Raw genomic sequence first — 12254 nt, forward strand, 5'->3', positions numbered from 1 at the left:
CAGACCCTCCCCCACACAAAAATAAATAAATAAATAAATAAATAAATCATCTTAAAGAAAGGGCAAAAAGAACCAGTCCAATGAATGGGGTTAATTAACTGTCCTAGGATTCACTTATTGGAAAAAAATGTTTAAGCAATTTCTCAGGACCCTGAGCAGCTCTCTGGGAGAGATGTTTTCCTTCTACGGGGCACGAGATACTGTCCTGAAGCCTGGAGCATCACCAAGGCTGATTCAAACCCAAGACCTCACATGCCAAGCATGCCATCTTCGGCCTGGGGTTCCGGCGTGTCTGGGAACTGGGGTGAAGGGCTGGCAGAGGAGGGCAGGCGCCGCGGCAGCGAGGGCCCTCGGAGGAGGGGGCGCAGACTCCGCTGCGCAGAACGCTCTCCCGCCCGGCCTGCAGCTCCCGGCTCAGCCTTTGCGCCTCCCTCAGCTTTCTCCTCCGCCCCCCCTTCGCCCTCCCCCTTTCCCTCCCTTTCTCCTCCTCCTCCTCCTGCCGCCGCGGCCGCTGCCAGACCTCGCCAGTTCAGACCCACCGGGCTGCCCTCCCCTGCACTCTCCCCTTGCTGCCCAGGCCCGGAGAGCAGCGCGGCCGCGCAGGTAGGAGCCCCTGGCGCGCCCAGTGCCCGCCGGGCCGCGCGCAGGGAAGTAAGTGGGGTAACCTCAGGGGTGCAGGGTACCCGAGAACTGCCCCAGACTGTGCAGGATCTCTCAGGCAGAGAGGGAGGTGGAGGTGTGCGGTCTCGGAATGCGATCTGTCAGCATGTGCGCGTACCAGGGTGACATCTGTTTGGATGGGCAAGTGTGTGCGCGCCGACAATCAGCCGACTGGGCTTTGCCCTTAAACGAAGTTTTCAAAGTTTCAGGGGGCTAATGTACGAGACTTAAGCCGCAACTGGATTCCACAGGAGCTGGCTAAAAGCGGGAGCGCAGAGCAGCTCCCGAGGCTGCAGCCTGTTAACTTAAAAAAGGGAACCTCACCTCCCCGGGGGAGCCAGGCCGGCCGCCTGGAAACTAGTACCTCGGGCTGCGGTGTGGTCCCCGGGTTCTGGCTCTAGGCAGCCCGATCCTCGAGGTAGCGTGTCGGGTACTAAGGGACTGATAAGGCACAGAAAATCAGACGCTTTGGGTTGCTCCTCCACACAACCTGGGGCTTTCACACAAAACTGCGCGCAGAGAACGGCATGGAAATGCCACTTTGAGGGTTTGTTTTGGGGGATATGAGATGGAACTCTGAAGGGCAGGTATTCTACTAGGGGAGGAGATTGCTCTTTGAGTTTTGTTTTGGTGTTTTGTTAAAAAAAAAAAAAAGTTTGAGGCCAAGGTAATTCATATTAATTCACAGGTATTTCTGCTGAGCTGTGCGAGGAACTTCACTAGCTGGAGGTGAGCATATAGGGAAAGCCTTAATGTTCAAGGAATATGAGATTTGCTAAACCCCACCTCCCCTCTGTGTGTGTGTGTGTGTGTGTGTGTCTGTATGTCTGTTTCTCTCTCTCATACACACACACACACATACACACAAATGCACCATCTCCTTTGAAATTAATCACCCTCTATTCTTTCCCTTCCACCCCTTTTCTGGAGCCTGTTGTGTAGGTGCAGTATAAAATGCTGGCTGAATATCCTTTGTATATGTTCAGCGCAGCTGGATGGAGTAAAGTGAAATGTAATTCTGCAGCCCTTTTACAGTCTTTGGTGCCTCGTTTGGCCCAGGGTAGGTTGAGGAGGGGGAGGGGGAATGAGAAAGTAGATTGGAAATTGGGTATGATGGAACCTCAGCCTCTCCCTCCTGCCCTTCCTTGCTTATTACGGCACAGCTAAAGTTTTGTTATTGCCCTGCCCCCCGCAGCAATTACTAAGCATCAGTTTGTCCTGTGTTTTCTTTGAGATTCACGATGTTGAAAGCCCTTTTCCTAACTATGCTGACTCTGGCGCTGGTCGAGTCACAGGACACCGAAGAAACCATCACGTACACGGTAAGGGGTGATGGAATTTGAGATAAGTGCGTTCAGCGGGATTCTGTGACACAAGGGAGACTTTATCCACTCCTGCCAGTGTATGTGGGCTGTAGGCTGTGGAGGGTAATAAATTAAACAACGCTTTAGTACGGTTCACATTTAAGATTTGTTTAAATTGCCCGTCGTCTCTCCAAAAGTTCATTTAGATCACCAGTTGAGATAGGGACCAAAATGTAATGATTTTTGCAAGACCGAAAAAGGAGACCCCTTTAAAACAAAAACCAAAGTAAGCTCCATGTTTCCAACACATCCAATACATTAATGAGGGTAAGGAATTGGAAAGCCTGGATTCCTATATACATGCAGCTAAAACCAAAATTTGCAGAGTAAAACAAGTCAAATAAGATCAAACATCACAAAAGCACATACATCATTTGTATATGTGACTTATGTTCTCATGAAGTGGCCTTTATTGAATTTATAAAGGCTATATATTCATTTATAGTATAACTGATAATTCATATAAATGCCCTTCAGGTAGAATATTTGTGCTACCAGGATGCAGTATTGGCTAAAGTGGTCCTAAAATGCACTGTGTGAAATTTGATTTTGCATTTTCTAATTAATTGCATCTGATTATTTCCAAGTAATATCTGATTAATTAGTTGATTGCATGGACATAACCAACGTATAATAAAATATTGAAAACATCATCTGACCCATCCCACTATCAGGAATGGATATGGTGAGAACAGAGGGCAGTACTTACTTCACTTCCAGTGAGTTTGTTTGCACCTCGTTTTCTGTTTTCTTTTTTTATTTGTTTGATTTTGTTTTGTGTTTTCTAGTCTTTAACCGGTGTCATGAGGCAAGTGACATTTGTCCTGGATCACAATATGAAAAACATATTTTTCTACTTGCTCCCAATTTAAAATGAAGTAATCCTACTCAAAAGAATGTGAAAAATTTTTGAAAATAAAACTCCTAAAAGTGAGCTAATGTCAATTACTGATAATAAACATTATCTCACTTTTTGGTATCCTATTATCCCCAGAATGTTAGTATTCATCTGGAAAATGTTCCTTGTTGTTGTTCAGATCAACTATAAATCAAATAGGGTTTCACATAAATATTTTGTTAAATTAATGATAAATGTAGTTGCTTCCTCTGCTGAAGATAAATAAAGCACGAGAAATGAATACATGTGTTGTTTATCTTCAAATGAGAATGTTTTGTTGTTCAGGCTAAACTTACTACCTTCTTAGGGAGCTAAAGTTAAATTAACTACCCATTTTTATAGTCATCCAATAAAATATTTTATTGCTTTTACAATTGCTTGTTTATACCCCCTTCTCTTTGGTTCATCAACTAAATCACATTCATCTTTAGCAGAGAAAGATCCCTGTGGATTAAACACTAGAGTTTTAAACCACTAACTAGGGATCATTATTATTATAGCAGATTTTCCAGATATGACATCCTTTTTGTTCTAAAATGAGGCCTATTCTCTCTTGAACTGTTTATGCCTAATAATTCATGGTTAAAGAATAAGATGTAACTACTTTGTGAGTACCCCATTGTGGGGACACTATCTCCTTTCATTTTCACAGCAAAGGTTGAGGTAAGTGGTATCATCTTCCTTTCACCAATAGTAGAACTGAAGATCAGAGAGAGTATCTAACTTGCTGAAGGCCACACAGCCAGCAAGTGGTGAAGCTAAACTCAGTCTAGGCTTGTTTAATAGTAGATCCATATTAAATGTACTGGAACTAAATACCCAAAACAATCTGCATGTCTTCTCTAGTTAGCATACAGATTATTCAGTGAACTGTCATTGTGCCTGGCTTGAAAGATACTTTTTGGAAGGTTGAGCTCATATTCACAAGACAGCCTCATATACCCCTTCCATTTTATTTTTTTTAAAGATTTTATTTATTTATTTGACAGAGAGAGACACAGCAAGAGAAGGAACACAAGCAAGGGGAATGAGAGAGGGAGAAGCATGTTTCCCGCTGAGCAGGGATCCCAGGATGTGGGGCTCGATCCCAGGACCCTGGGATCATGACCTAAGCTGAAGGCAGACTCTTAACGACTGAGCCACCCAGGCGCCCCTACCCCTTCCATTTTAAAGTTAGGGTCCATTCAGCCATTTATTTGCCAAGTAGCTACCATGTGCATAAGCTGTTCTTACCACCAGCAAAAGAATTCAAGGTTATTTGTTTACTAAGAAAATTCAGACCTTCACCTCAGGGAATTTACTCAGGGAAAATACTGTTGAGAACTACAAAGTTCATAAGCAAGTACAAATATTATAATTATGCTGATTATACAAGTTGCTAAAGATATAGAAAAGCAAGGAAGGAATGTCAGTACTGGCATATTGGAAGAGGTCGAGTTCTGTGCTGAATCTTGAAAGAAGTAATGATGTCAGATTAATCTAGAAAGGCTGAAGAGGCACCTGAATCAGAGAAAGTGACATGATCAAAGTCTAGAGGTAAAAACAACCAAGACAAGTTGAGGAGATGACAAGCTTAGATGGGCTGGTGCTGGGTAGTGGGGGGAACCTGGAGATGGCAGAAGTGGGAGTTGAGAGGTCTGCAAGTCAGTGTGAGCTCTTAAATGTAGGAGTAACATAATCAAGAGAGCGAGAGGGATTGTCATGGAGGCTGTGTGGAGCACACAGTGATATGGAGGACAGCCAAACAGCCTTGCCTATTCATGAAGTCAGGAAAGCTTATACCAATGTGGTAGATACAGAAATGGACACGAAGTCAGGAGAGCTTGAAAGAAAATAAGTGGAAAAGTCAGTGTGGATGTTACAGTTATAATCCGAGGTCCTAAGAAAGGTGGTGGTGCCTTGGACAGGTTGGAGAAACTAGAAAGAATTAGCTTAGGAGATAAAGTGAGTTTAGTTTTCACCCTGTGAAGTTTCAGATATCGCTAAAATATTTAAACTGAGCTCTCTGTCTCCATTCAGCTATTTACTTGCCAAGCATCTGTTGTGTGCATAAGCAACTCTCAGCTCTATTAAAAAAATTCAAGTGTATTTGTTTGTTCACTCTACTTTTGCTCAATCTTTCCTGAAGCATCTTCCTCAAATCTGCATCTGGTCACATATTTTCCTGAGCTTAAAAATGCTTCAGGGAAAAAAATAAATAAATAAAATTCTTCAGGGGCCTCTTATCACATATAGTGGCATTTCTCAAGAAGTAGCTTATAGGCAACCTGTGTCAGAATCACCTGGGATGCTTGTTAGGAATTCAGATTCCAAGCCTCCTACCCAGACCTACAGAATCTGATCCTTTGGGTCAGCATTTTAACAAGCACCCTGGGTGACTCTTAGGCTTGATCATAAAGCTTGAGATACACTGACATTCAAGGTAGGAATTGGTTCCTGCCTGTCCCTCTAACTGCATCCCCCCCACTCAGACTACTTGCAGCTCCTTCTCTCTTTAACAATGTTGCACCTTTGCTCACGTGGTCCCTCATCCTAGAATTCCCACATTCCCCTGGAAAGAGCCTCTAAGGCCCAATTCACTTGTAGCCTCCCCCATAAAGCCTTCTCTTCCACCCTGTCATGCCCACACACAGCCCTGGACAGAGTCCATCACTCTTTGCACATACATGCTTGTGTCACAGCACCTGACATCTTGCTCCAACTTGTCTACCTGTCTGTCTCCTCTTCTGATCTGTGAGCCACTTGAGGACAAGGACAAGGTCTTCATGACCTTTTGCATGCCCAGGGACTAGAATGGTGCCCAATAGGAGAAGGTACTCAGTAGATGGTTTATTTAGTGAGTGAACTAGAGAGGACTTGTAGGAGTTAAAGCTAGGAGGCAGGCCAGGGTGTGAGTGGGAGGCTTGGGACTCAGCTGAACAGGAATAAGGAAAGGCAGGTGCTGGAATGCTCTAAGAGAATTGAGAGAGGAGGGGAAGAGTCAAGGGCTGAGAAAAGGAACTTGTTTTTGTTGTTGGTGGTGGTGGTGGTGGTAAAATTTATAATGTGGAAGAAGGGCAAATAAAGCAAAAACGGTCATTCAGAGAGATTAGAGAAGATCAGTATTGAGGCAGAGAAAAGAATTCCGAGATGGTGATGTGCAACTGTACCAAATACAACACAAGAGTTGAGGCAGCTGGTGATTGAGAAGGGAGCCCTGAAGTGGTCCAATGCACAGATTTGTAGGAAGGAAGGAGGGAGGGAGGGAGGGAGGGAAGGAGGGAGGGAGGGAGGGAGGGAGGAAGAAAGGAAGGAAGGAAGAAAGGAAGGAAGGAAGGAAGGAGAAAATCTAGGGAATGTTAAACTACCCATCTCATCATCTATCTAGGACTCTAGAGCAAGGATTGTTGCCATAGGAATGAAGCTTTTAGAGTGACTTCTTAGGAAGTGAATACACCAATTAACTGTCTCCTGGTCCCATCTTTGATGTTTTCTTCACAGCAATGCACAGATGGATATGAGTGGGATCCTGTAAGACAGCAGTGCAAAGGTGAGCCAACTTCAAAGACTTCCCTTCTGAACATAGCTTTCTGTCTCCATCTCATGTCACTCTTGCTGTCCTGTTTGTATCTATCAAAAAGGCATGAGCATATATTTACATGTTCAGAGTTCCCTCTAAGATCCCTGATTTATTTTATTGTTGACCGCAGATATTGATGAATGTGACATTGTTCCAGACGCTTGCAAAGGTGGAATGAAATGTGTCAACCACTATGGAGGATACCTCTGCCTTCCTAAAACAGCCCAGATTATTGTCAATAATGAACAACCTCAGCAAGAAACACCCGCCGCGGAAGGCGTGGGTGCAGCGGCCAATGCAGCTGCCACGTCGGGGACAGGCGCTGGGGGCGTGGCGGCCACCGGCATGGCAGCCAGTGGAGTGATGCCCGGGGGCGGCTTCGTTGCCAGTGCAGCTGCGGTGGCAGGCCCGGAAGTTCAGACTGGCCGAAATAACTTTGTCATCCGGCGGAACCCAGCGGACGCTCAGCGCATCCCTGCCAACCCTTCTCACCGGATCCAGTGTGCAACAGGCTACGAACAGAGTGAGCATAACGTGTGCCAAGGTAAGCATGACTTACTATGCTAACGAGAATGTTCTTGTCCAAGTGCACCTCGTGGTGATGATGGTAACAGCTCACGTTTACCGAGAGCTTCCCACACGCCATACACTGGGCTGAGGGCTTTGCCTGAATTATCATTTAATCATGGCAAAAATCCTAAAAGGGGGTTGCTGCCTGTATGGTCCTCATTTTGCAAATGAGGAAGCTGCGGCACAGTGGTTCTCAATCGTAGTGGCACCTATCTACAGTCACTTGGGAGCTTTTAAAACTTCTCCATATCCAAGCCACACCCCAGCCCAATTAAGTAAGTCTGGGAGCGGGGGTGGTTCTGGGCATCCATATTTTTTAAAGCTCCCCACGTGGTTCCAGGGTGCAGCCAAGTTTGGGAACCAGGGGTCACACAGGTGCTGAGAGTAGAACTCGCTTTCAAACCCAGGCAGGCAGAGCCAGGGTCACAGCTCTCAGAAGGAACAGCCAGATTATTCATTTGGACTTTGAAATTGTACTGTCAAGCTACTCCCTAAATGTCCTCGTTTGGGTTCTCAAGCTTTCTTTTCATTGAACTTGCCACTAATTTATTTTTCTCACTGAGGAATAAAGAAATGGGACTTCTGTTTCTCGTTACCTTTGGGGGCATCTCCCCCACTCACATTTATATCTTTTTAAGTTCTCATCTGAGTACATTTTGCTTATATCACTTGCACCATGGCACCATCTGCTTGGGTTTTTCTGTTTATTTTCACAAGGAGTACGCATCATTGTGTATTCTAGAAACAGCTGTAGACTCATGCTAGCAAAATGATAAGAATCTTGGGCTTTGAAGATGTGTAGGATATTAGCTAACTGGACTGTGCTAAGAGATTTTGTTTCCATTTTCCTACTTAGCAAACCCTTTCAGATCTGCCTGGTGTGGAGCTCGTTACTGAGCTGGGCCATAGGAGCCCCAGACTCCTTTTGCACTGCCAGGGGCTGACAGAGTAGATCCCATATTACACCACAGGTGCCTGGTACACATTGGCCAATGGAAAGGGTCCAGGAGTTTCTAACCTTCTACTTGCTCATGAGTGAGGACGACAGCATCTGCCTCCCTCAACACTGAGGGGTTCAATCAGGATCACCTAACTGCCGCATTAAGTGAAAGAAGCATCTTCTGTTGCCCTGAGATGCTGCCCTTTATGTGCCGGTTTTGAGTTTTATCTTCTGTATGAGATAGATTTCAAATGGCTTATATATGAAGGACACCCATCATGCCCTGACTTTTATTATTTTATATTTTGTGTTCAAATTTTTAAGTACCCCACATCAAGAGCTAACCCATGCCGTGATGGTGTCACTTTTCAGAGGGCGCATCATATTAGCATCTGTTTCGTGTTACTGTCATGAGTCAGAATTCCAATAATGATGATGAATGCTTCAGCATCTGCTTGATATTCCGATATTTAATTTAAGGATTATGTCAAAGAGATAGGCTCATGAGGTTACTTTATGTATATGTGAGTGAATATTGATAAAAAGTATCTTGAGTTTATTTAAGATAGCAACTTTTAATTGTGTTATTTAAATATATAGTTGGATTGGAAGGTTTGGTGGTGTTTTTCCTGAAACTGGAAAGTTATGCTGAAATTTTTTTAAGTATTGACTTTTATATACTGAATTATTTTTCATGCTTCAGATGTATATTTTAATGGTACTTAGGAGAAAAAAAAACAGATAAATGAATGGGTCATTTCCCAAAGTGGCTTATAGTCTATCATTGATGATTGTGGTTGAATTCAAGAACAATGCCTAGAACTGAATGAAGAAGTTCTAGGATAGAGCTATTCAAGACTTACAACATTCATTGGTTATAGTAGAAACTGTATAATAAAATGTGAATAATAAAAATGAAATCCTATTTAATTTTTCTTAAAAATATTTAAAACTACCTTACAAAATTACTTTTCACAGATTAAAACATTTGTAATTCTTCCGTGAGAACTTTTTTCTTTAGTTATAAGCTAAAACTATTAAATGCCTTGCTTATGATAGATGCTAGAAACATACTTAACTGATTGTGTGCACACAGGGTATTTCTAACCCAACTGTTCTACATAATTCAACCAATTTCTAAAACTTGGGATTGGGGTCTGTATCATTGAAAGCAGGGTTAAAAGTTTTTTGGATGACTTAAGGCTTAAGTTGGATTTCTTCCCACCTCACAATTTTGCAAAGTGCCCATAAATGTGGATTTACTTAATTGTTGATAAAAGGGGGTTATTTCATATGATAACAACAGGATAATCTGTCTAGGGAATCTGACTAACATAAGTGGAGTCACACTTGTGCCCGTTTATTATTGAGCTAATCAAACATGCAGTCCAGCTTCTTCTAATTGCCTGCAGATGCATGACGTTCTCATTCCAGGCCAGCAGCACAAAATAATGTTTTATAACCAATGTGAAAGTGCGGGGACCTCTGCTTAAAACAATAATGTGCTCCAAGGACTTATATTTCTGACATCATTGTGGAGTTTGAAGAGCCTTCTGTTTTAAAAGAGATCTCCACTCCCTTTTAAATGTTTCATACTATGCCCAGTAATCCAAACACATTTACCATGGTTGCTGGATCAGAATAAATGAATGCCTGCAGATGAGTCATATCTGTATTAAAATTATTTCTTTCTTCCACATATATTTTTCAACAGGTACAGTTTATCATTACATAACCTAAAGCTGAGGACATTTTTTATGTAATGGCTGAAATCTGTACTGTGCTTCATTGTTAAAGTCAATTGTACCTTTGAACACACTATTACCAGTTACAGATGGCGCCTAATAATTTAAATACCAGTAGATATTTTAAGTGTATTCTATTTTATAAATATATTTTTAAAGATTTTATTTATTTATTTTTAGAGAGCGAGATAAAGAGAGCAGGGGTGGGGGAGGGCAGAGAGAGAATCAAGCAAACTCCCCCTGAGCATGGAGCCCCACTCAGGGCTCGATATCACAACCCTGAGATCACAACCTGAGCCAAAATCAAGAGTCAGATGCTTAACTGAATGAGCCACCCAGGCACCCCTATTTTATAAATATACTTTTAACCAACTGTCTGTTTTAACATTCAGTGAAAACATGATTTTTTTTTTACTCCTTTTCATGTATTTGTCCAGAATTTTTCAATTTTGTTCAAAAGGAAGAAGTTTAAAAAGCAACATTACATCCAAATATCAATTCACACTGAGGAAGTTTTTTCAGACAATTTTTGCCAACCATGGCTGATACTAGGGGAGCAATTTGCACTGAGAATTTCAAATGACAGGCGCCATCCTTGGCAGCTATAAAAATTACATGAATATCATTTTATTGTCCCATACCTGGAGTCATGTATAAATAAAGGTTTAGAAATCATTTCTCTATGAGCTATCATCTATGTAAAAGACAACAGATATTCATCTGCTTCAAAAGGGAGGTGAGTGAATGGGAAATATATTATAACCCATTAATGGATCACTTTATTTTTCTACAACTTTATTGCATAGTCTCTGTGTATCTTCCTCAAAGGCAATGGATTTCAAAATCACTAGTTCAAGTTAAGAAAGGATTTTTTAAAATCATATATAACTTTCTAAAAACCTCATTCTTGTAGAAAAAAAAATCATTTGGGAACTGGCAAGTAAGAAGAAAAAGCATCAATTGCCCAATTTGAAGGAATTTGTTTACTTAATTGAACTTACAAAAAAATTAAACATAAAGTATTTTGTATAGCTGATAATTAAGCCATTACTAAAACCAGTCAGGATTTACAGGTATCATTACTAACTTGCCAAAGAAACTGCAACATGAAAAAAATCAACTTGATACAAATGCCTAATGAAGATGATTATGGAGCCAAGCCAAGTGCAGTACCTGGCTTGTATTATATAAGGTATAACTGAGAGATGTGAAAACACAAACTAGGGTTTCCAACTGTCTCTGTTTACCCAAGACTATCCTGGTTCGAAAACTGAAAGCCCCGCATTCCCAGAAATGCCTCAGTCCTGAGCAAATGGGTTGGTTGATCACCCTAGCACACCCCCAATAATGGAATCTCTTGCACCTCACAGCCAAGAGTGAGAAAGTCTCAACGTTAAAGCCATTTTTTCAGGTTAGGGCATTGTTTGTCCAGTGAAATTTGTTCTTTTAATTTGTTTTGAACTTTCAAAAACGAATCTTCACTGATTTTTAAGTACCTGGACATAGCCTTTCTTTGCCATTGTCAGGATCCCACTTGCCAGTTTGTCAATAAGCTGGTTTCCACATTGTTCTAGACTTTGCATGTACAGAATACCTAGACATTAGCACCTACATACTTAGATACATGTCATAACATAGATAGTTCATTTTTCCACATTTCTGCTGGGAAAAAATGTACCACACAGCCAAATTAAATATCATGCTTCAACTATAAAGTTTTTTTTTATTGTAATTATAACTTTAATTAGATATCCAGTACAATAATGAAATATGAATTTTTAAAGGAAGGGAGTTGCTATTATGAAATTAAATTTGGAAAACCTGATGAAGGTGAATTGTTTAAAATTGCGGTTGAATTAGTTTTAAAGCAAGAAACCTTAACAAAATTAAGGAGAAATTATAATTCTAATTCTACATTTGGCTTGCTTCACAGGAGTCTTTTTTTCACTTCACTTTAGAGAAACTGAAACCTGAAATCATATACTATGTGTGTGATGGTGATTTTTACATAAAAGACAGCAGGGGTCTTATTAACAAGACCGTGAGTCCATTTGTTTGTCAAATTTTTTTTAAAAATTAGCTGTATTTTAAATGATTTCATTTTTATCACTATTGTCTGTGATTCAGGAGCAACTAAAAAAGCTAAAGAAAAAAAAATTGCCTTTTTATACAGCCTAAAGGAACAAAAAAAATTATGTTCAGGGTTTAAAAAGCTCTACGCTGTTGGGTATCACCTATTATCTTTTGCACATTTCTTTATAAACATAAGGATAACTAAAATACTATTTTGAAAAGGAAAGAAGTTATTATCTATACATCTACTTTTAAAAAGAGAAACTTGAACTAACATGTACAGATTCTCAGATGCTAGGGACGTCTTTCTTTGACTTCTTTCATTTGAAATTTAAATGATCTCATATCCAAAAAGGGATTTATAAATTATAGTTTAATCAAGTGGCTTAACATACCTGGCATTGTCATAACAAAAGAGCTTTCAAACACTACTCTTTTTTTTTTT

General features: G+C 41.1%; 1 protein-coding gene across 4 annotated transcripts in view; it reads left to right on the forward strand.

Annotated features, from left to right (window-relative positions):
* Positions 1-465: 465 nt before the first annotated feature.
* Positions 466-12254, forward strand: part of EFEMP1 (EGF-like fibulin extracellular matrix protein 1) — a 58622-nt gene continuing 46833 nt past the window's right edge. Inside the window, exons 1-5 of one of the 4 annotated variants that reach the window (XM_078056539.1) lie at positions 466-603; positions 1349-1389; positions 1895-1982; positions 6403-6451; positions 6612-7025. In XM_078056539.1, the coding sequence (XP_077912665.1) occupies positions 1902-1982; positions 6403-6451; positions 6612-7025 (544 nt within the window). In that variant the 5' untranslated portion in view covers positions 466-603; positions 1349-1389; positions 1895-1901. The remainder of the gene's footprint in view (positions 604-1348; positions 1390-1894; positions 1983-6402; positions 6452-6611; positions 7026-12254) is intronic. The other 3 variants (XM_078056540.1, XM_036087851.2, XM_036087854.2) reach the window with 3 other exon arrangements.

The sequence above is a fragment of the Halichoerus grypus genome, chromosome 10 (genome assembly GCF_964656455.1).
Source record: "Halichoerus grypus chromosome 10, mHalGry1.hap1.1, whole genome shotgun sequence".
NCBI lineage: Eukaryota > Metazoa > Chordata > Mammalia > Carnivora > Phocidae > Halichoerus > Halichoerus grypus.